This window comes from Anabrus simplex, chromosome 2, assembly GCF_040414725.1.
Source record: "Anabrus simplex isolate iqAnaSimp1 chromosome 2, ASM4041472v1, whole genome shotgun sequence".
Classification (NCBI taxonomy): domain Eukaryota; kingdom Metazoa; phylum Arthropoda; class Insecta; order Orthoptera; family Tettigoniidae; genus Anabrus; species Anabrus simplex.
The window spans coordinates 563,024,790-563,050,720 of record NC_090266.1 but is presented as its reverse complement, the minus strand read 5'-3'; the positions used below and the strand labels follow the sequence as shown (position 1 = coordinate 563,050,720).

At 40.7% G+C, this 25,931-nt stretch overlaps 1 protein-coding gene across 1 annotated transcript in view; it reads left to right on the top strand.

The window, feature by feature from the left end:
* side-VII (sidestep VII) overlaps window positions 1-25,931 on the top strand; it is an 843,150-nt gene that overhangs the window by 647,125 nt on the left and 170,094 nt on the right. The window contains exon 5 of the mRNA XM_067139977.2: window positions 23,862-23,992. Coding sequence (XP_066996078.2) covers window positions 23,862-23,992 — 131 coding nt within the window. The remainder of the gene's footprint in view (window positions 1-23,861; window positions 23,993-25,931) is intronic.

Genomic DNA, 25,931 nt, shown 5'->3' with positions numbered 1-25,931 from the left:
CCAGTTAAGAAAGCCAAATGACGTAGCAGAACGTTCCGTTATGCTGTTAACTTGAAACTCCATTCTCCACATGCCACCTGACGGGACAGCATCCTTCTTAGCAGGCCAATGCACTGTTTGCCCAGCAGAGAGATTAATAATAATAAATCAAAATATCCGTTAATTAAAATGAATACCCAGTATGTAATGCACAGTATTATTGGCACACTTTATCTTGGTGCATTTACACCCTAGTGCTGAATCGGTCGACCTCGGCAATCTTCGAGATTCGTACTGAAATTCAAACTATGAATTGCTTAAGCATCGTTGTGTGACATCTGGCGTACACTTTACGTACTAGTACTGTTGTTGTTTACACAGCAAAGCCAAACTATAGAATTCATGCTAGGAATAAGATTCGCATCGAGAAATGTTATATAATGTTATGTAATGTGTATGTGAAATAGTTGTTTGCTTAAGGTAATAACGGTTTAGAAACTTCATATCGATCGATCATAATCTCGATTCAATTCAGATTTCATTTTCATTCGGTTGGCAGCATTATCGGAACCGGGACAGCTCCCTCCTTACTCCTCACCCCCGAACACTAATGCACTAAGGTAAAGTGTGCCGATAATACTTCTTTCTCTGCACATTCTGGCAAGTTTTCGACCCTCTGGTGAAGTAGCAGTTGCAATTTGTGTCGCACACATTTACTTGATCCCGTTTGAAGGTCAGATTCCCTTCGTGACGTCAACCACATGAGAGAGATATTTTATTTTATTTTATTTTATGTTGGTTGGGAGTGAGGTCCTTTGTGATTAAATGAAAAGGTGTGTATTAAGATGCCTAAATACAAGTTACAGTGCCGGAGAAAGTAAACAGACGCGACTCATTTCCAAGCTCCGCTGGTCTTTTATCTAACATAAATTATCACACACATACATCATTATACGCGGAAGAAAAAATACCTTCTCAATTATTAATTAGCAACTAGCATTGTGGTCTCATCTAGTTCTACACCACTTCATAACGTCAAAACGCTAAAAACCTTAGTCTAATCATCGCTGCCTTGGATTCGACTACTGCTCTTGTCCTCTTCTGAGGAGTACATCAGTCTCTTAGGTAACATTATCTCCTTCATTCGCCTCACATGGCACCATCACCGAAACCAGTTCATACGCACAGTTTCCTTCAGAGAATTTATCATTAACTTAGACGTCATCTACTCATTCCCAGCACCTTTTTCCTACCTGTTAGCTCCTTGAGTCATTCTCAGTAATTCATATACTTCATGAGTACGCTTAAAAAATCCCGCTTCCACCATCCAAAGTCGGTAATGAGAAAGACAAATGTGAAAGTAAATTTGACCCACAACTCGCATCTTTCCTACATAATATCGGTGATTACGTCTTTCTGACTCATTGGCTGAATGATTAGCGTTGAGGCCTTCAGTTCAGAGGGTCCCGGGTTTGATTCCCGGCCGGGTCAGGAAATTTAATCGCGTCTGATTAATTCTTCTGGCTTAGAGACTGGGTGTTTGTGTTTGTCCCAACATACCTCCCTCTTCATATTCAGACAACATACCACATTACCAACCACCGCAGAAACACCCAATAATGATTACATCTCTCCACATATGGTCGGAGTAAGGAAGGGTATCCGGCCATAAAACAAAAACAAATCCACATGTGTGACTCAGTTCACACAGACGACTCCACAAATGTGAGATAAGCGGTAAAAGAAGAAGATCGTTTATCACGTATGTGCGAACATTTTATCAGCTTTGCTACATCTAGATTAGATTTTACTAATGATATCACCATCATAGGAGACTACAAGTAGTTATTTTTTTAGAGTTCGGCTGCCACCACCACCATCCGGCCCCCGGCATGGGCCTCCACCACCCTGAATGCGCTGACTAAGACTGCATGCTTAACCTTACATGACATTACTTGGCGGGCGATTTGAAAAGTAAGGCGGTTGGCTAAGAGTTCACCCTTAACCTCAAATGATATTACACTGGCTACGTGTTCAGGCTTAACTTTACAGACCACGGTTTCGACCATAGGCTTAAGGGCGTTAAACATACAGACCAAAGTTTGATGCCAAGAAGTGCAAGCTGGACCGAACTGCTAACGTGATTATAGTCGAGAGTGTAAGCTTAACCTAACAAGTACGGATTCGTCTTCATGCTTAACCTCACAGGTCCTGGATTCGACGCTAGGCTTAAGGGCGTTAGCTTTACAGTCCCAAGTTTGATACCTAAGAATGCCAGGTTAACATAACCGCCAACTTGATTATTGACAAGAGTGCTAGCTTAACCTAACTGGCACGTACTTGACGCCAGGCTTATCTTTAGAAGGGCGTTACAGTCGCAAGTTTGAGATTCAATCCGTGGCTTAACCTAACTAGACAAGATGAGACATGGTCCAGGGAAACTTTAGGGGGCTTTGATTCTGAGATTGTTGGAAGCCTAACTTGAAACAAGACGGCGGCTACACATGGGACTTGGAAGTTTGTTTTAGGATCAATTAATACATGTGCTTTATACAGAGGGGGCGTAATTTTGAAAGGTACCCTCAGGGGGCCTGGAGCTGAGCTTGGCGCAAGATGGCAGCATGAGAGTAGGGAGTTGTTGCTAGGTTAAATACATATGCCTAACTCACAGGGGGGCGTAATACTGGGAAGCATCTTTGAGGCTCGAAGCTAAGCGTCCGCGGAGTCCGATACGCTAGCGTGTGAACTGATGTGTGACACGCTATTGGTTTTTAGTGTTTGGAACACTGCATTTATTAATTTTAATATTCCGTGCTTATAGATTTGAACTCTAGGGACTTTTTCTTCGTTTTGCTATTTGCTTTAAGTCGCATCGACATTGATAGGTCTTATGGCGACGATGGGATATGAAAGGCGTAGGAGTGGGAAGGAAGTGGCCGTGACCTTAATTAAAGTACTGCCCAAGCATTTGCCTGATGTGAAAATGGGAAACCAGGAAAAACCATTTCCAGGGCTGCCGATAGAGGGGTTGGAACCCACTGTCCCCGGATGCAAGCTCACAGCTGCGCGACCCTAACCGAATGGCCAATTCACCCGATGTAGGGACTTTTAATTGCGTACTGTAATGTTAGCATGGGTTAGAGATTAAAACCTTGCGTTTAGAAATCGCCGACATGACTAGGAATCGAACCCATGACTCCTCTACGTAGGCACCAAACAAGAGTGACTATACATCAAAGGCTTTAGCGCCACAAGAAATTTAAAAAAAAATCGCCGAACGAATTGGGTTTCGAACCTGGAGCTGCTTGGATATAGGCCTACACACAGCTCAAGTCCTTTTTTAAATTCGAAACACCTAACGTTTGAGCTGTAGGAATCCCCCTCCCCGCCCCTAGGTTTCGAACCTTGAGCTTACTTGGACTCAGAACTGAAGAGCATATGTGTATAAGAGAAAAGATCGATGGTAAGCATTTTCTGTGCCCCTGAAGACTAAGCGTGGACTGTTAGACCTGAGTAAGATTGCTGCTGAAGTCAAGTCGTGATAGGAAATGCTTTTCAGAAAAAAATGATTTAATGAAAAAGATGATTATACTTGGAAGTACTTGCTGAGACATGCAACAACAAGTTCATTGTTTTAGCATTTAGCTTAGTATGCACATATCTAAAAAAATTATTGCACGTGGAAGTTGATTAGACTTGGAAGTATTTGCTGAGGCATGAAATACCAAGTCCATTGTTTTTCGCATTCAGCCTAGCATGCACATCAGCCAAAAAATGACTGCACGAGCAACAAGACTAGCATTGGATGTGACTTATTTGCTTAAACAGGGAATACGACGTTCATTGTTTCCACACGTTCACGCCTTAGGTACAATCAAGCAGAGGACCCAACCTACCTTCGTACTGAATACTCAATATATGGATGCACAATAAGAAAAAATAATGTGGTGCTGGAATATAGCTCCGCAGGATTTCGCGCATTATCAGAATTCCCCAATAAAGAATAAAATCCCCAACACACCCTTCAAGTTCGATATCCAGGCTAACTGCAGACCTGACGTTACGCTGACCACGTGTAAACCTAACTTAACCTCCCAGGACTTAGAGCTGAACTTGGAACAATATAGCAGCTATAAGGCTTAATACGTCTACTTATAGACTCCATGTTCGCTACCTCGGGCTAACTTCAGACCTAACGTTACGCTGACCACGCGTTAACGTAACTTAACCTCCCAGGACTTGGAGTTGAACTTGGAACAAGACAACGGCTATAGGACTTCATACGTATACTATTAGGCATCAAGTTCGATACCCGGGCTAACTGCAGGCCTAACGTTGCGCTGACCACGCGTTACGTCCAAGGACTTGGAACAAGATGGCGACTGTAAGGCTTAATACGTATGATTTTAGACTTTAAGTTCGATACTCCGGGCTAACTACAGGCCTAACGTTACGCTGACCATGCGGAAACCTAACATCACCACCCGCGACTTGGAGCTGAACTAGGAACAAAATGGTGGCTATAAGGCTTTTAGACTTCAAATTCAGCCGCACGTTGACCATAGGGTAACCTAACGGTTACCCATCATTACACGAGCTCAGCGGCTACACGTTTTACTATAAGGACTAGGGAGATGGTGAAAGACAATGCATATGCTTTATTCATAGGGGCATAACGCTGAAAGGCGACCTTATGTCTTAGAGCTGAGCGACCGCATAAATGACAAAAGGATGAAATGGGCTAAATGACGAAAGGAAAAAACGGCTAATTGGCTAAAAGACAAAAGGGCAAACGGACCAAATGGCCAATGGACTAAAGTGAAAAGAGCAAAGGGGAAAAACGGCAAAAGGGAAAAAGGGAGGAAGGGTAAAAGGGAATGAACTATGGTCTAGGGCCTAGAGCTGAACATGGAACAAGATGGTGACACAGAATAGGAATATGATATAAGGTTTAGTACACGTGCTTTATTCATAGGGATATAACTAGAAAGCATAGCTACTTCAAGATCATGAAGCTGAGCGGCTGCAGAGACAAAGACGCTGGCAACTGAGCTAATGCGCAAGGACAGAAGAGCGAAAGGGCAAAAGGGCAAAAGGGTAAAAGGCAGAAGGGCAAAAAGGCAGAAGGGCCAAAGGGGAAAAGGGTAGAGTGGCAGAAGGGTAAAAGTACAGAAGGGCAAAAGAGAAAAGGGGCAAAAGGGCAGAAGGGCAAAAGGGAATGAACTATGTTCTAGACCTTAGAGCTGAGCTTGGAACGAGATGGTGACACGGGACTAGAAAGATGGTGTAAGGTTCAATACATGTGATTAATTCAGAGGGACGTAACTTTAGAAAGCAAAGCTCCTTCAAGGTCTTGAAGCTGAGCGGCTGCAGAGTCAAATACGCTAGCAACTGAGCTGATGCGTAACGCGCTGCTGGTTTTTAGTGTTTGGAACAAGTAATTATTGATTTTAACATTTTCGAGCTTATAGACTTGAATTCTAGAGACTTATAATAGCTTATTTTTCTTTACAGCGCTTAGCGTTTAAATCTTTGTGTTCAGAACCGAAAAAATGCTACATACGACAGAAAATGGAAACCACAACTCTTCCCTTTGGACTGCTGAGTATTATGCTAGGTAAATGAATGCGCATTGAAAGCGTGCATTTAATTCGTGTGAACTTTTGTTGGAATTAGGATGCCTCTCCTCCTTTATTCAGGCTTGCATGCCTGGACACGAAGCCACCTGTTATGTGACGCATCAAGGGTTATTAACCTAGCAAAACCTTGCGAATTTAGATTTCTGTGCATGTAGCTAGTCGCTCGTACGGTCTGCGCGTGGAAAAAATATGCATTCGTTTGTACTTTGGATTGCTATTTAAAGTAGGGGCTATTGACAGTGTCTGTCATTAATCATCACGAAGCTCGTCGTTATTCACAAGGGCGTAACGTTGGAAGTTGAACTCAGAACAAGATGGCGGCTACACATGGGGCTAGGGTGATAGTGTAAGACCTAATGCATATGCTTTATTCATAGAGGGCGTAACGCTGATCTCCTCCTCCACCTGGAGGAATAGCGTATGACTATTTGTATGTTTGAGGAGGAGGAGAAAGAGGTAGTCGAGATGCAAATAGCTTATGTACGACATGCTGATGTCGAATCTCTAATTTCTGTCTATATTTCTTTTTTGTAGCCTGGATGCAATTAACAGTATTGGTCGTTCTGCAGCAGTTGAGACACTACGCCTTAAAGAGCTGCCTGTCAAAGAAGGATCCCGTATTATTTCAGTGCAAAGAATACATAAAAGATATGGAATTCGCATACTATGTACTTGCGAAAATTTTAAACTGTTCCTACCTACTAGATTCAATGAAATTTCAGATGATGAAATAGAGCATTTAAACAATCGTTTCACATGTATGAATTATGAAGGTGCGCGAAACAAAACGTGTATTGTCACCTTTAAGGAAGTATAGCATCTACTAATTCGATCATAGAATTTTAGAATACATGTTAAAATTGAGCAAACACGTGTTGGTTTTTAGATATGTGAGGTACACTATATGATTGAAAAATAAAACAGAAAAAGTTTAAACTATACCGTTTATTTCTTTCCTTCAATAACACCTCCCTATAAATCCCTTACTCCTAGCGCCTATATCAAGCGTTTTTGATACAAAACATATTTTCATTCTGGAAAAACAAAAAATTCATTGTTGATATAAAAGTATTTTCATTCAGGGAAAGCAAAAATTACCCTTGGGATGTTATGTTAGGTTAGGTTTACGCATGGTCAGCTTTTTTGTAGTTAGCCGGGGCATCGATCTTGAAGACTGTTAGGTTAAGCTTCCACTCTTATGCAGTTAGCCCGGGGGGTTGAACGAGTCTCTTAGTTGAAGCTAATACTCTTAGGCTTCGAACTACGGTACGTGCGGTTAACGCTCTTAGGCCTGCGGTTGAACCCGAGGTCTGAAAGGTTAAGCCTGGACACGTAGCCAGCGTAAGGTTATGCTATGTGAGGTTAAGAGCGCTGAGGTTGAACCTGGACACATAGAATGCGTGAGGTCATGTGAGGACAGCAATATGAATATATGAATAAAGCACATATATTAAAAATTACGCCATCTTCCTATCTCGTGTCACCATCTTGTTCCAGGTTCAGCTCTAAGCCCTAGACCATAGTTTATTCCCTTTCGCCGCTCTGCCCTTTTGCCTTTCTGCCATTCTGCCCTTTTGCCCTTCTGCCCTTTCGCCCTTCTTCTCTTTTGCCTTTTCGCACTTGCGCCCTACTGCTCCTCTGCCCTTTTGCTCTTTTGCCCTTTCACTCTTCTCTCCTTTCGATCTTTTTCCCTTTCGTCCTTCCGCCCTTCTGCCTTCTTTTGCATTTCAGCCTCTCTCCCCTTTTGCATTTCTGCCCTTTTTCCCTTCTGCCCTTTCGCCCCTTTGCCCTTTCGCACTTCCGCCCTTCTGCCTCTGTCCTTTTGCCCTTCTGCCCTTTTGCCCTTTTGCCCTCCAGCTATTCTGCCCTTTCGCAACAGCTCAGTTGCTAGCGTCTTTAACTCTGCAGCCACTCAGCTTCAAAATTTTGAAGTAGCTTCGCTTTCTAATGTTATGTCCCTATGTATAAAGCACATCTATTAAACCTTACACCATCTTCCTAGTCCCTTGTCACTATCTTGTTCCAAGCTCAGCTCGAAGCCCTAGATCGTAGTTCATTCCCTTTTGCCCGTCGGCCCTTTTGCCCTTTTACGCTTGAGTCCTTTTGTCATTTAGCCCGTTTTCCCTTTTGTCTGTTACCCATTTAGCCGTTTTTCCTTTTCGACAATTAGCCCTTTTGCCACGTATGCGGTTGCTCTGCTCCAAGACCTAAGGTCGCCTTTCAGCGTTATGCCCCTATCAAAAAATCATACGCATTAGGTCATACACCATCTCCGTAGTCCTAGATTGTGAAATTCCCAAATGGGTCACGTATTTTATATTTTATTGGGAATTCTGATAATACGTGAACTCCTGTGAGGCTAAATTCCGGCACCAGACCGTTTTACATATCATGTTGAGTATTCAGTACGAAGGTGAGTTGGATCTTCTAAATTATGATTATGGTGTGTGTGTGTGTGTGTGTGTGTGTGTGTCACTGTGGGTGGGGGCGGAAGAATAACTCACACGCAACTCCCTGCCTGTCGTAAGAGGCGACTAGACTCTCAATTTTGGAGCGTGATTTGGCGACTACGGGGCCCTTAGCTGAGTCCTGCATTACTTTCACTTACATGTGTCAGGCTCCTCACTTTCATCTATCCCATCCGACCTCCTTTGGTCAACTCTTGTTCTTTTCCGTCCCCGACGCTATTACGTTTACGAGAGCTAGGTAGTCCTTCATTTTCACGCCATTCCTGGCCCTTGTCTTTCTTTGGCCGATACCTTCATTTTTAAAGTGTCGTATCCCTTCCATTTTTCCCTCTGATTAGTGTTATATAGAGGACGGTTGCCTAGTTGTACTTCCTCTTAAAACAATAATCACCACCACCTCTGTCTGTGTGTGTGTGTGTGTGTGTTTGTTTGGCACTTAATAGTTGAATTGTCGGGCTGAGTAGCTCAGACGGTTAATGTGCTAGCCTTCAACCCCTACTTAGCGGGTATTGACTAACTCTTCGACACCAGGGAAAGCATTGAGGATAGCTGCGCAGCCCGTCTTAGTAGATTTTACTGTTACGTAAAGGAACTGGAACAATGAACTTTGTATTCCCTGTGTCAGCATATGCTTCCAAGTCTAATCAACTTGCTTGTGCAGTCAAATTTTTGCTAAAATGCACATCACTTCAACAGCATTCTTCCTCCTTTCACACTTGGTCTTCAGGAGAAAGGAAAGCTCATCATCGATCTTTACCTCTTATTCACTTAGGCTCTATGGTTCTGAGTCCAAGTGAGTTCCAGTTTCGAGTCCTAGTCAGGAAGGTGATTTCCCGCAGCTCAAAACTATGGAATTATACAATAGCACTTAAACTGTGTTGTTTCAGTTAAGCACACAAGCATTTAATTTATACTTATGTTTGCTAGTTACCCAATTAGAGCTGCTTCGGTTTCGAATCCTAGTCGGGTCGGGTCGGTCCAAGAAAAATCTAGTGTTCGATTTTCCTGGATAATGGGGAACTTCAGTCTAAGAGAGTTCCAAGTTCGATATCCCTTCCTCTTTTCTTCAAGGGAGCCCTAGACTCGATCTCTGTGTAGGTTAGATATTTTGACTAATGTTATTTTTATTCAAGGGCGCCCCCAGACCCGATCTCCGTTTTGGGTGAAACAGTAATGATGTTATTGACTTTATGTCCTATTAACTGCTTTTTGGATACATCGAAGTGCCGGAATTTAATCCCGCAGTCGTTCTTCTCTTGTTCAAGGGAGCCCTAGACTCGATCTCTGTTTGGGTCAACTAATAATAATAATAATAATAATAATAATAATAATAATAATAATAATAATGGCTTTACGTCCTACTAAATACGTTTTAGAGTAGCCGAAGTGCCGGAATTTAGCAGTAGTTCTATTTTAGTTCAAGGAAGTCCCGAACTCGATCTCCGTTTTAGGTCAAAGTCCAAATTACAGACACTAAAAATATGAATAAAGTACTTGTATTAAGCCTTACACCGCCTGCCTAGTCCTATGTGCAGCCTCCATGTTGTTCTAGTTCAGCTCTGAGTCCCCCGAATTCACCTTCCGACAATAGGCCTCCTATGACTAAAGCATACATATTAATCCCTATAGCCGTTATCTTGTTCCAAGTTCAGCTCCAAGCTCCCTTAAGTCACTTTCCAATGTTACGCCCCTACGAATAAATAATTTGTATTAAGTCTCATAACCGCCATCTTGTTCCAAGTTCAGCTCCAAGCTCCCTAAAGTGACTTTCCAATGTTACGCCCCTATGAATAAAGCATATGTATTAAGTTTTATAACCGCCATCTTGTTCCAAGTTCCGCTCCAAGCTCTCTTAAGTCACTTTCCATTGTTACGCCCCTATGAATAAAGCATATGTATTCAGTTTTATAGCCGCCATCTTGTTCCAAGTTCAGCTCCAAGCTCCCTTAATTCGCTTTTCATTGTTACGCCCCTATGAATAAAGCATATAGATTAAGTCTTATAGCCGCCGTCTTGTTCCAATTTCAACTCCAAGCTCCCTTAAGTCGCTTTGCATTGTTACGCCCCTATGAATAAAGCATATGTATTAGTCTTATAGATGCCATCTTGTTCCAAGTTCAGCTCCAGGCTCCCTTAAGCCGCTTTCCATTGTTACGCCCCTATGAATAAAGCATATGTATTAAGTCTTATAACCGCCATCTTGTTCCAAGTTCAGCTCCAAGCTCCCTTAAGTCACTTTCCATTGTTACGCCCCTATGAATAAAGCATATGTATTCAGTCTTATAGCCGCCATCTTGTTCCAAGTTCAGCTCCAAGCTCCCTTAATTCGCTTTTCATTGTTACGCCCCTATGAATAAAGCATATAGATTAAATCTTATAGCCGCCGTCTCGTTCCAAGTTCAACTCCAAGCTCCCTTAAGTCGCTTTGCATTGTTACGCCCCTATGAATAAAGCATATGTATTATGTCTTATAGATGCCATCTTGTTCCAAGTTCAGCTCCAGGCTCCCTTAAGTCGCTTTCCATTGTTACGCCCCTATGAATAAAGCATATGCATTAAGTCTTATAACCGCCATCTTGTTCCAAGTTCAGCTCCAAGCTCCCTTAAGTCGCTTTCCAATGTTACGCCCCTATGAATAAAGCATATGTATTAAGCCTTATAGACATCTTGTTCCAAGTTCAGCTCCAGTTATGCGGTTAGCCTCGGTATCGAACTTAGGTCTGTAAGGTTAACACCCTTAGGCCTGACGTCAAACCCGGGACCTACGAGGTTAAGTCTAGGCACGTCATGCCTGTTAGGTTAAGCCTCCCCTCTCAACCATAATCATGTTGGCTGTTAGAGTAACCTTGCACTTTTGGCATCGAAATTGGGTCTTGGGCCCTTAAGCCAAGGGTCGGACGCAAAGTCTGTAAGGTGAAGCCTGGACATGTAGCCAGCGTAAGGTCATGTAAGGTTATGAGCACACGCTTAACCAACCGCTCTAGTGAGGTCATGTGAGATTAAGCATGCAGTCTTAGTCAACACAGTCAATGAGGTGGAGGTCTCATCCAGGGGGCCGAAGGTGAAGGTGGTAACAGAGCCTCTGACTTTACACTACTACTACATAATGATTCAATGATCCACTTGCTCCAGTTCTTATTACCTAGCTGGCACTTAAACCTCTTCGGATTCATCCCAACTTATATTACTTTAGTTCATTTTTTAAAGTGTCAGAACTCTTCCAATTTTTCACTCTTATTGGTGTTATATAAAGGATGGTTGCCCAGTTGTACTTCCTCTTAAATAGTAATCACCATCACTACCACACTTAGAAATACCAATTTTCATATGATTCTCGCTACATTTCTCTTCAATGTTCATGATGCCAGATTGCAAGATTTCAGCACACTCCGCAATTGAAATCAAGCCGCCGGCATAGTATAAATTGTTTACTATATTTCTACCCAACTGAATACTTTCCTGCCTTCTTTTACTGTTCAGTAAGGGACTCATTTAAACCACAAGTAATAACGGTGAAAGATTACAGCCTTGTCAAACTCCCGTAATTAATTTGAGATAGGAATTCATTTTACCACTCATTAACACTGTAGGCTGGTTGTCAATACAAACAAATTTGATTCTCTGTAACAATCTTCTCCTGATACATAATCTCTCAGTATGGTCAACAACTTTTCTCTCGGTACTATGTAATTCATCTTCTAAGGATCTACAAAACGTAAACGTATACTGAAACTATCATTTAGAGATCCTAAAGAAGCGGACCCGTTATTTTAAAGGCTGTAAAGAAAGGAAGGACAGATAGTCATTTTGGTTACTTTGGGAAAATCGATAATTCAGTTCTTCGTCAGAGCTGATGTGACCTCGGAACATTGAAGTGTGAATCTGTGATGGCCAGACCTCTTCGAGTATTTTGAGTACCATCACAATAATGAGACCTGAAAATGCAAGAAACAATATTATTTTGGAGAAATGCGCCACAGATCTCTGGCGGGAAACAGATGCAGCCAGGTCCATCGTAGTCATTTATGTGCATGGTTTCGACGAGACAATGCGTTCGTTTAGATCAGCTCCATAGGGCTGGGAATTATAACACGAGTGTGAAGCCCCCCCTAGGAGACATAGAATTTGAACCAGTTGTACTATCGGAACTGATCAGTTTATACAAGTTGTCTTCTGAAATTAACTCCATAGAGCTAGAATTGTGAAGGACACTGGTTACTGTTTTCGGCAGTTATATTTAAATATAAATTTAGTGCAGACCAAACTGAGGGAACACATTTTATTGTTTGCTAGGATAGAAGGAGACCTTCTATATTCATTATATTTTCCAATAATTTGTCGCAGTGAGCAAGAAATATTAGAAGGTATCTTATTTTATCTCATTTAGCAGAGCTGACTATTAAGGAGTCATTTTTTTATTATGTGTAGGACTGATTTTGCTTTGCATTTAATTTTTGTGTAAAGTTCGTTACATTTTCACCTGTTTTATTTGAGTGCGGTAACTATTAACTGATTATATACGATACCTGCGGCTGTAGAGAGTACCACTGTGTTAAATTAGAAATTTATTATTTTTTCTTCCGTGTGAAGATGCCGAATTTACTAATATTATCAAGGGATCCGTGAAAATGTACTTGGATCGTGTTTTCCGGCAAGCACAGTGAAATTTAGAATATTTCCTGTTTTCTATGACGAAGAGAGATTTTTCAGTGCTTCATTTTCTATATTTCATGTCCTCGAATTATAGAGCCATGCTGTAGGCAAAATTGAAGATCACAGTTAACCTGTATTCAAGCAGACGCCACTAATATTAATGTGTAAAGGAATGGGTAAAAGTTAATATCTTTATGGTGTAATTTTTTCAAGAAGGAATAATGCGCAGATTCAGTCGATGAGTTCTGAGATCAATGTTGAAGAGTTGGGAAGTTGTGTCTCCTTTTTTCTGGACCATTATGATTCCGAGCGAAGGATTCTTGTTTGAAGTCATTTTTGTCACAATCCGTTGTTGTATCGTTTTGTGTCAGAGTTACGTCTTGTTGGTCCAGGTAAATATTAGTCCCTGCTATCCACGTAGTGAGTGATATTCCAGGTTGAGAATCCTAAAGAAATGTTCAATAGTAATGCCCGGAATTGGTGTGAAAAACCAGATGAAAGTTTGTTAGGACGGTTTGAGAAAATGTATGGGGATCCTTCATTTTGTTTTACAAAGAAATGATGTGTCAGGTTTCAAGTAACATTCATGATCATTGTGCACAGTGAAGTGTAGTTATAGTTTTTAATCCAATTATATGTTTTTATATATTGGAAGTTTGGAGGGATCGGTTATCCACTTAGGAGATGTTCTATTTTTTGTTATTGGCATGTTGTGTCCGATCTAGGTTAGTTGTTAGATGTCGTAGCTCTCATCGAATGGAAACGAAAGGTAGTGGTTGGAGTGCGTTGCTGATATGGGGTTCTTGGAGTAGGTTTCGTTCATGGCAGGTCCGGGGAAATGATGCAGCCAGGACACTCACCCTGAATTAGATTTGGGTCACCTAGAGATGCACAGGGAATTGGTTCTACGTGAAATTCCATTGAACGATAGGGAATTCCGGCATTAGTCCAAGGGATACCAGTGATATTCTGTCATTTTCACCTAAATGTAGGTGTTTGTAATTGTACTTTGTATTGCGAATTTAGTGTAGTATCCTATTTAAGGGGATGTAGATGGACTCCGTGATATAATTATATTAAATTTCACTCTAGTAATTTCATTGTATGTTTCCATTTAATGATATAATGACATGTTAGCACGGCAAAGTTTCTAGTTATGCACAGCATTTCTTTTACAGGTCGTCAGGAACATATGTTCAAATAACTGACCCTTACAAACAAAATTTACGTTGAAATATGGAAATGTTATTCTCAGTGAACTGTTATAAGTAGTGAAAATGTGCCGTGCTGGGGGGCTATGGGATCAGAGGTTAGTCGTTAAAAGCAATCAGAGGTTTTTATGTTGACAATCGCACTGCAGTGAGAATTGATGGTAGAATGAGTTCTTGGTTCAAGGTACTTACAGGAGTTAGATAAGGTTGCAGTCTTCCACCATTGTTGTTCATAGTTAACATGAATCATTTGCTGAATGATATTAAGTGGCAGGGAGAGATTCAGTTAGGTGAAAATGTAGTAAGCTATTTGGCCTATGCCGACGACTTGGTGTTAACAGCAGACTGTGCTGAAAACCTGCAGTCAAATATCTTGGAACTTGAAAATAGTTATAATAAGTATAATGTGAAAATTGGACTTTCGTAGATTAAATTGATGCCGGTAGGTAAGAACTCTATGAGAACTGAATGTCAGATTCGGAATACAAAGCTGGAAGGCGTAGGTAATTTCAAATATTTAGGATGTGTGTTCTCCCAGGATAGTAGTATTGTAAGTGATAATGAATCAAAGTGCAGCACAGATAATACAGTGAGTTCACAGTTGCGATCAGCATTATTCTGTAAGGATGAAGTCAGCTCCCGGACGAAACTTCCTTTACACCACTCGGTTTTCAGACCTACTTTACAGCAATGAGAGCTGGGTGAACTCAGGATATCTCATTCATAAGATAGAAATAACAGACATGGAAGTCTGGGGAATTATTGCTGGTACAAGCAGGTGGGAACAATTGCAGAAAGTATTCGAAATGAAGAGATACAGGCCAGGTGAGAAATGAACTTGATGGATGAAGCAGTACCCACAAACCGGTTTCAATGTTCGGGGTCATGTGAGACGAAAGGGAATGGATATGATACCTAGGAGAATAATGAACACTGTTATGAAGGGTAAAAGGACTAGGGGGATACCAGATGATGATGGCTAGACTCACTGATAAGAGTGACGAAACTAAATGACACTACAGAGTTAATTCAAATAGGGGATTGTGCTGGCGATCAGTGAAATCAGAGAGGCTTGAAAACTGAACGAATTAAGGTATAAGAGTCTATAATGAAATGTATGTATGTATGTATGTATGTATGTATGTATGTATGTATGTATGTATGTATGTATGTATGTATGCATGTATGTATGCATGTATTGTACCAGGAATGCCTACGGCCTGGCACATTGCATTATTAATTCGTAATTTATTTACGATACGAAAACTCTAGCATTTGGAGTTAGCGTGCAAAGCGAACATTCGAGACTCAGCTGCTAGCTATGGGAGTGAGAGAGACAGCGCTACGTAACAGGCGGAGAACCGGCCGGATGACGTAATCGCCACCTTGTTGCTAACTCACCCGTCTAGAAATTACTGGAACAATTTTGATATTTACTACACGCCGTTAGGTACGAAATAATGAAGTACACCATCGTGAAGCTCATATTTTAAAAGTAAAGTGGCCAAAATTTGAAGAAAATCCACCTACTGGTTTCCGAGATATTAAGGTGGAAAAGAAACAGATTTTTTTCGCTTGAAGCAGAGAGCCAGCTGCGCTTCCAGTATATAAGAGCCTCGCCTAGAGTAGTAAAGGCAGTTGCAATCCACAACTCGACCATGTCAGATGGTACTGTCGCCGTGTCGCGTTACACGAAGTTGTTCGTCGAAGTTGTAAGATTTCTGCCGTGCTAAAAGACATAGAAGAATCCGGCGTGTAATAAGACGATACTTATAAATATTCTGCTGTGTTACGGACTTGTAAAAATCCGGCGTGTATTAAGAAGATACTTATAAATTTTCTGCTGTGTTGCGGACTTGTAAAAATCCGGCGTGTATTAAGCTGAACTTTGTTATTGTCAATAACTTATAAAATTTCTATAGTGTTACGGACTTTCAATATCCGGGGTCTGGCAAGTGGAACTCTGTTATTATTAGTAACTTGTAAAATTTCGGCAGTTTTACGGACTTGAAAATACACTGACTGACAGAGCAAATGCAACACCAAGAAGGAGTGGTTCGAAAGGGATGAAAGTTGGGGAAAAAACAGAGACGGCACGGACGAATAATTGATGTTTATTTCAAACCGATATGCACGTTACACAATGCGCACGGCATCGACTCAGTAGGATGTAGGACCACCGCGAGCGGCGATGCACGCAGAAACACGTCGAGGTACAGAGTCAATAAGAGTGCGGATGGTGTCTTGAGGGATGGTTCTCCATTCTCTGTCAACCATTTGCCACAGTTGGTCGTCCGTACGAGGCTGGGGCAGAGTTTGCAAACGGCGTCCAATGAGATCCCACACGTGTTCGATTGGTGAGAGATCCGGAGAGTACGCTGGCCACGGAAGCATCTGTACACCTCGTAGAGCCTGTTGGGAGATGCGAGCAGTGTGTGGGCGGGCATTATCCTGCTAAAACAGAGCATTGGGCAGCCCCTGAAGGTACGGGAGTGCTACCGGCCGCAGCACATGTTGCACGTAGCGGTGGGCATTTAACGTGCCTTGAATACGCACTAGAGGTGACGTGGAATCATACGCAATAGCGCCCCAAACCATGATGCCGCGTTGTCTAGCGGTAGGGTGCTCCACAGTTACTGCCGGATTTGACCTTTCTCCACGCCGACGCCACACTCGTCTGCGGTGACTATCACTGACAGAACAGAAGCGTGACTCATCGGAGAACACGACGTTCCGCCATTCCCTCATCCAAGTCGCTCTAGCCCGGCACCATGCCAGGCGTGCACGTCTATGCTGTGGAGTCAATGGTAGTCTTCTGAGCGGACGCCGATAGTGCAGGCCACCTTCAACCAATCGACGGGAAATTGTTCTGGTCGATATTGGAACAGCCAGGGTGTCTTGCACATGCTGAAGAATGGCGGTTGACGTGGCGTGCGGGGCTGCCACCGCTTGGCGGCGGATGCGCCGATCCTCGCGTGCTGACGTCACTCGGGCTGCGCCTGGACCCCTCGCACGTGCCACATGTCCCTGCGCCAACCATCTTCGCCACAGGCGCTGCACCGTGGACACATCCCTATGGGTATCGGCTGCGATTTGACGAAGCGACCAACCTGCCCTTCTCAGCCCGATCACCATACCCCTCGTAAAGTCGTCTGTCTGCTGGAAATGCCTCCGTTGACGGCGGCCTGGCATTCTTAGCTATACACGTGTCCTGTGGCACACGACAACACGTTCTACAATGACTGTCGGCTGAGAAATCACGGTACAAAGTGGGCCATTCGCCAACGCCGTGTCCCATTTATCGTTCGCTACGTGAGCAGCACAGCGGCGCATTTCACATCATGAGCATACCTCAGTGACGTCAGTCTACCCTGCAATTGGCATAAAGTTCTGACCACTCCTTCTTGGTGTTGCATTTGCTCTGTCAGTCAGTGTATACTGCGTGTGCTAATTCAAACTCAATAATTATCGGAGACATCTCAGAAATTGATAAAATTTCTACGTGTGTTTAACACTAAACTGTGACTTCTCATAACTTGAAGTATTTTGAGAATTAGTAACTCAGTAATTATCGTAGCCGAGTGGGGACAACTTTCTCAAATATGACTTGTGTTTGAACGATAATAGCAAACAACTGAATAAACTTTAAATACATTTTATGTCATTTTTATTAAATAGTGACCTTCGTGAAGCAAAATAACACTGAAATTTCCCTTAAAATTTGTTTTGGTGATAGCTAAAGACAGTTGAACGCATCTTGCGTGTGTAGGACATGGACTGAACTTACACTCAACATTCCAACAAGCTTTGAACTGTAAGTTTCGTTTCGAACCCGGTACAATGTGTTCTATGTGCCAAGAACATTATGTCCTCGTGTAAATAGTTTGATTTATATGAACTGTGTTTTCAAAAACTCATATTATTTAAGAAGTGTGACTACTAAAACACTGTGGAAACTTCGAACTGTGGCCTGTGTTTCAAACGCCTCAGACTGATTCAAAGTTCACATAATAGAATGTGATTCTAAGTGCAATTATAAATGTTGCTCATCACTGACTTGCGATTATTCAACTAACCAGACAAGTGCTATTTTCTAACACTCACGATCAATTGTCAATTTCTCGTGTGTCTACACCATTATACGACACCAGAAATCTTGACCGAGTGTTAATCCTCATATCAACTCAACACCTGACTCGACTTGGGACATAGTACGTGGTACGACGTTGCAGATGGTACGTGGTTCGACGAGGGATGTAATACGTGGTACAGCGAGTGAAATGGAACGCGGTATTACGTGGGATATGGTACGTGGTTCAACGTGGTGCTGACAACATCGATGGAGTTCCAGTTGCTGTTCGTAGAACCATATTCACCAGTTCCAGCCTACTACAAACTTTCAGGTGATATGAGTGCATTTAGCATTTTGAACTGGTAACAGCAAGTGATTACTTTAAAAACTATTTATTGCACTACACAGTTAATGACTTACTGAAGGGGCACTTTATTATTTTCAAATCATTCTTTTAAAGTGATACGTTAACTACGAGTGATTATCTCATTACAAGTGCAAATTTATTTTCGTGTGATAATTAATTTAATAATTTAGACAGACTTTAGGTGCTTCAAAGTAATTTCACCTTGGAATTATTTAAATATTACCGTGAAGTGCAAGACTTACACAAATACTTTAGGCATTGATTTAAAAAGACTTTAGGTTTCATATGAGAGTAATTTATGAAAACAAGTGTTTATTCCAGAACATCCCAGAGACTTATAAAATCACGTTTAACTTATGAATTTCATGAAGGAATAAGTTTATTTTTCAATTTCATTTAAAATAAAGAATTTTCGGAATTTAAATTTTGGTTGAATATATCTGAAAGAATACATTTCCAAGTCATGTCTCAGTTTTAAATGCGAGATAAGAAGAAAGTTATTTATGCGCCTAGACATATGAATACATTTTATTTAGCAAAATATCATCTATTATTTCGCTCTGCGAACTCCTTTCTCTGTACCGGCTCCTAAGAATCGATCACTACCTGAGACCATTTTCACGCTCCTTAGCCCAACAACTTTTCCTGGTACAGTATGTATGTATGTATGCATGTATGTATATACGTATGTATGTATGTATTTATTTATTTATTTATTTATTTATTTATTTATTTATTTATTTATTTATTTATTTATTTATTTATTTATTTATTTATTTATTTATTTATTTGTGCCTTTATTAAGTGGCGAAGTTAGGGCTCTTGGCCCTCTCTTACACTTAACCACATACAATTTTTTTAGTTTTACAGTATTAATCTAAAGTATCATTGTAATCAATTACTGTTATTGAGATATATATGTCAGATGAGGAATTACAATAATACAATTATGTATGTATGTATGTATGTATGTATGTATGTACGTATGTATATTTCTCCTCTACTGTGTACTAATCCTCTCATCGCACCACTCATTCAACAACCGCTGTTACATGACTTTCTGTTATCGGCTACAGTACCAAAGTTTCTTGGATCTCTTGCTCACTATTGTCCCAAAAACAACCCTTGCTGCCGAAAGCTAAACACCCACTTCTGTGTCTTCCATGTAACAACCACTATTTGTACCCATCACATAACATTTAGTAGTAATTTCTTGACAGTACCCATTACTTTATCTACTGAATAACTTGATATATAGTATAAACCGAATTAAATGACCTTTCTTCTTGAGCGTCGTGCTCTAAAGTAGATAATGAAAGGTAATCAAAAGTGAAATATTCTATAAGTAACATACAATTCTTCTCATGTTCATTCCTGAAGCCTATATTGCCCAGTGACCACAAAAAGCAGAAAAGCAGAAATCGATCCTCTCTAATATAAAACATATTGACATCGTTCGACTGAAGAAGGAGTCGATAACATCACTAGTCGGCATGACAATGATGCATTCATCTTTATTCCTTCCAGCTACATTTGAAGGAGAAAATATGCTGATGATGGTTTATGTTGATATAAGAACGAACGAATGGAAACCGTGCTTAGAGATAACTTGCTAATGTATTGGATGTGAAATACGGTGTTGGTGTTTGGTCAAACAAGTGTTTTAAATCAAATCTGGCCTTCGAAAGCTGGAACAAAAAGCTATATTCATTACATAGTACAACATTTTTAAGTGGTCTTCTTTAGATACCCAAATCACATTTAAAATATCAGCTTGGAAGTGTGTAAAACAAATATACAGTGTTTTAATATGATGTGTAGCTTTCTTATCATTGTATGTCGTATGTCCTCTCACCGGCACCCAATTAACAAAGCGTTACTAATTGTTCAGCTCATATTCCGTGAGGCAGGCCTTGGATTGCATCTGTTTAATTCAATAGTATTCTTAAACCCTGAAACAAGTGTACAATTCTTTAGCACAGGGCCTCTCAGGGTGCATGCGCTTGGTGCGTGCACTGTGCACGGTGCAAGAGACGACTTGGCTTGGTTGAACAGAGTGCAGACCCCCCCACTCCTCGATTTGGAGCACTAGCGCTTACTCTCTCTTTCCTCACGCCTGTCTCGCTCGCTCCGCCTGTCTCCCTCTGTCCCACTTGCGCCGTAGCGCTCCAAATCTAGGCTGACTTGAGCCGAGCATAGGCGAGTTGAGCCGAGCTTAGCCGAGTAGCCCAGAGATGAAGTGTTGACCCGAGCCATGCCGAGCGGCAGCGATGCACAGTGCACGGAGCTCTTGCGCCTCTATCTGCACGCGTGAGATTTTGGGCGTTTGAGAGGCCCTGCTTTAGCATATACGTACAGAGTATGTATGTATGTATGTATGTATGTATGTATGTATGTATGTATGTATGTACGTATGTATGTATGTTTCTCCTCTACTGTGTACACATCCTATCATCGCGCTACTCATTCAACAACCGCTGTTACATGACTTCTTTTTATCGGCTACAGTACCAATATTTCTTGCATCTCTTGCTTACTATTTACTGTATTTTGTGATTTGAGAAACAATCGTGTTCGTACATCAACCTGTGGATAACAACAATTTCCGCCTGTGAAGAGAGACTACTCTTCAACCCAAAATACTTCGAACCTTCCGTGTTACTCTCTACAGATCTCGTCCGGCTCCATGGCTAAATGGTTAGCGTGCTGGCCTTTGGTCACAGGGGTCCCGGGTTCGATTCCTTGCAGGGTCGGGAATTTTAACCTTAATTGGTTAATTTCCCTGGCACTGGGGCTGGGTGTATGTGTCGTCTTCATCATCATTCCATCTTCATCGCGACGCGCAGGTCGCCTACGGGAGTCAAATCAAAAGACCTGCATCTGGCGAGCCGAACTTGTCCTCGGACACTCCAGGCACTAAAAGCCATACGCCATTTCATTTCATTTCTACAGATCTCATCTTTGAAAACTCACAATTTGTGAATATCTAATCGCATGTAGGCCTACATTTAGTTCTGCTACGTTATCCACTTGAATTTTTCATCTGATTTCAAAATCTGTACTTCAGTTCTCATCACTTCCGTTCATAATGCCGCAGTAAAATTGATTGAGAATGCCTAGTCTGTACAAGCCTTCATCTTGCAAATTGAAATCAAGTATGAATGTAACTTTGAAGATCACTGACGACACCGGAGGAATGAAGCGCCAAATTAATTGAAGATTGATTGAAGAAAGTGTCTATTTTATTTCGTTTCAACTTAGATTTGTGATCCAGATACGCTACACTTTCTGTTAAACAGTGAAAGTCTAAACAGAAGTAATTATTTCCTTCCTTTCATGCTTCACGGTACTTAACTTATTTATGAATTCAGAAGTACAACTCTAACATAATTCTTTCTACGAATGACTGCGAAAATAATTTTAAGTACCCTCCTGGAAATCGTGAGCAATATCCACGCGAAACTGCTTCCAAAACGTTCGAAAGTGGGTATCGAATGTATTTCTATTGTCAGTTATCTCCATGAGTCTAACGAGATTGATGCTGTCGAAGCCCTCATATGATGTCTACTTCAGATGTGTAATATCAATTGCTGGTGAAGAACGATAAAGTGTTTACCTTTGATTGGTGAGAGCAGCATCTGACTCTGAAGAAACGAGCTCTGTACGAAATAGGAGTTACAGTCTAAAAAGTGTTAACCGCCTGAGTTCACAGAATGATCAAAGCAGAATTTAAACTTTCGCCACGAGCAACGAATGAAGAATGAGTTACTGCACTGACCGAAAATTAACACTCCATACAAATCAAAAGCAAACTTCGTCGTGGTAAACAATTCAGGACGATCAGATGTATGACCATTCTTACAGTGCATTAATTTGAATCGCTATTCTTTCGACGTTTCTTATGATGTCGGAAAAATTATGCTCGAGGTCGGATTCGTTGCTCGTGCCTTTAAAGCAATTGCATCCCTATACAGGCCATGAAAACCCTTGGAAAAATAAAACTGAATAGGATTTCGCATTCTGCAACCTCAGCACAAAGTGGAATAGAGTGGTTAGCGCTATGTTTGTGCGTCGTTTATCCCAGTATTTAACCTTGTGCTCAGGTTTCGTCACGTGCCTCTCCAGAAGCGAATATCTTAATTCTACATTTTCGGTTTACGACGGAGAATCTAACCTACGTCCTTCCGGGTAAATCGAACTCGACTTTACCGCCTCATCTAGACATCTCCTTCCTCCTGAGCGTACTTCATCTAATTCTCATATCAAGAATTAAACACGGGGTAATACAGCCGAAAATAGAAACTAGTAATGTACTCACTAGATGAAGTTGTACGCATGAACCCGCCTTCGGTGGTAGGGTCATTTGACGAGTACGAAGGAAGATAGGTTACCTAGGAAGAAAATAGACTCTGCTAACGACGGAGAGAAAATCACAGAGAGATCTAGATGTTGACGTTTAAACTCGATTTGTCGTTATATAAATGTCAATTGCACATACGTATATGGAATCGAAGTTTTAGTAGCAAATAGAGAGTTATAAAAGTGCTAAGTTCATTCACAGGGGCTTGCGGACTGAATACTGGAATGTATAACATTATGTAATAAAGACGTATGTATGGAGGAGAATTCATTGGATGAAGTCCTCAAAATTGATTTAAAATTGATAATTCTCACTTCCATTAGTATGTAATTATCTAAGTTTAACCAGTGGCAAATTAACAATGCATGAACATTTAACCTTTCCACTCCCAAGTTCATTTTCAGCCTTATGCATGTCCCATACCAGATTTTTCCCGATGTTTCGACATTGGTTGAAATAGGATAAATATACTTTGTATTTACACAGCTACTGAGCAGTCATGGAACCACTACTTTAGCAATAGTTTTCACTTGACTCTTTTCCAAAACATGACAATGGCGTAAGAAATGTCTAGAGCTTGTTTCACACCACGTATCTTCACTACACTAATAAAAGTGTCAGGATCATCATCATTCCATAAAAGTTATAAAATATAATTTTCCTTCACGCTTTCTTTACACTTCTGCGCACCCATCTCATATGACGACTGTAAAGGAAAAAGACAAGGCACATAATTATCGTGAAATTATAGTAAGCCGATTTATGAACTGTCCGTTGTCAGAAGAGACCTTGTGATCAACGACAAAACGACAGTGTCAGACTGAACTCGGAAGTGGAAAAGAGCGCATTGCTTGAAATCCGAGTTAACTCGTGTTTGGGACAGCGGGAGACATGTTTACATCCGAATTAACTCGAGCATGAGATGGAAAAGTTCAAATTACTCTCACTACTTGCGTACGCAAATTGATATGCCTTGAAAATCACAGTCTGTAAGGAGAGGAGAAAAAGCAAAGCTATTTTTACCTTTTGTGTAATCTATATTTATTTTCGTTTATTAATTATTTTTCCACATCACACAAATTATTTTAATACACGTTATTTGTTCTTTCCAGATGTTCCAGAAGCTCGTCTGCAGCTTGGGACCTCTCTGAAGCCTGACACCATCAGAGAGGGAACAGACGTTTATTTCGACTGTCTAATTAAAGCCCAGCCTAACGTTTACAAGGTGGAGTGGAGACATAATGTAAGTGATTTTCGCAATATTGAAATTTTAGCGCTAACTTTTGTTCTGTTTATAAATGCAAGGATTGTTACATTAACATATTCCAGACCTTGCGTGTCACGATTAACTTCATATAGTAGACTACCCTCCGTCCGTTTACAAAAGTGGTGGTTGTCTGGTTTCATGTAACCCAAATATGTACCAATAGTAAGATAGGTAACCTAATTTTCTTTGGTTCTCTGACGGAGCATGGTTACTATCGGTGGCTAATCTGGAGTGAATTCTTGTAGGATGATCCAATATTAATTTGATGAGACATCTGGTGTAGGGACTTATAGACCCAGTGCAATACTTTCTCATACGTTACTGCATGCAGTAAAATAATATCATTCTCACGATATAAACGATCACACTTTACATAAGCAATTATTGCGTGACCTAAGAAAAATATTTCACTCTGCCAGGTGTTCTTCCCGTACATTTCGTGAAATTTCTATTAGTGTATCCCCTTTTCTCTATTTCTTCCGAGAGTAATGCCTTAACCAGTTCGATTTATTGTCATTATAAATGAAGTACAAATAGTCTAAGCAGTAATAGATTACATTCTCACTGTGCTCTATCGTAGAAATAGATATCCTCACATACGGGGTGTTGTCGGTTTATCAGATGTCTGCAGGGACCTAAAGAAGGTCTCTCCTTTCTGAAGTAGTATTTTACTAGTTTCTGTCCTAACTTCCATTAAATTCAATGACAAATAACAACTTATTATATACCGTCTGCAATAGAATCTTTCAAAAAATGTAATACATAAATGTCACCTACATAGATGAAGTTCTGATAGTGTATTTATTTAATTCAGTAATGTATTTTCTTAAAAATAAGTACTGAATAGAGATTTTCGGATACATTCAAAATATCGTTCTGTTCGACTCAATGGTTTTATATTGAAGTACTTTTTTCAGACTTCAGCCATAGCTGTCATTTTGTTTATATAATAAACGCAAAAAACTTTAAATATTTAAAGTAAACTTCTGAGAAGTACAATAAAAGTTATCGGATGTTTATAATGTGAGAACTCTACTGCTAATGAGTTCACTTTCACAATCAGGAAGTGTGGCTGCGCGAAAATTCGCTTATGAGCATCATTTATAGGAAATTAACTACAATTAGGCATTGAATGTACACTTCACGGTACTAACTGAATAGTACATTGATCAGTATACCTCTGCTAAAACAGTTTAAGTTACAAGAATGTAGTTCTGGAAAGGAACTAAAATAAAACATTAGTATATAAATGTTTATAAATTCTGAACATAAGCTGAAATATTACTTCTCAAGGCAGAAGTTGCACCTTAAATAATGGCTGGTATGATGGACTAGAGTGCATCAACAACTCATCGGAAGAATCATTCTACCATAGTAATGACCCTGTAATCGATGCAATCACTGCACATTCATGTTTCTTAGAAATTAGCAATGTGTCGATCGGGTAAACCATTTCGAACTCCTGGGATTATGAGACAATAATGGCTGTGAGTTCCGCAATTATGTGAATTATAATTTGCCCTGTTTGTTAACAGCGAATCTCTCAATAGACTTGCTCTCACTTGCTCTGAAACCCAGATATTAGTACAGTTAATGATGTAGTATTCGTTGAAACAAATATAACATAGCATATTTAAATCACAATCCAGAAGGAGAAGTAGTGTGGCTGAGGAAATCGTCAATCTAAGTATGCGGCACTCAATGAGAAGGAGTTGTTTAGCATGAATAAGAAGTCCAAACTAAAGGTTTGTGAATCTCTACAGGTAATCTGCGTAAGTAACAGCTATCTTGATAGGCCAAGGCCTTCAATAGGCTGTGTGAGCCACGGGGTTGCTTGACTTAAGTTAAAATTACTCTCTTCTAAAAAAATAATGACGTGGTATATTAAAAATCTAATTATAACGACATCAAGTAG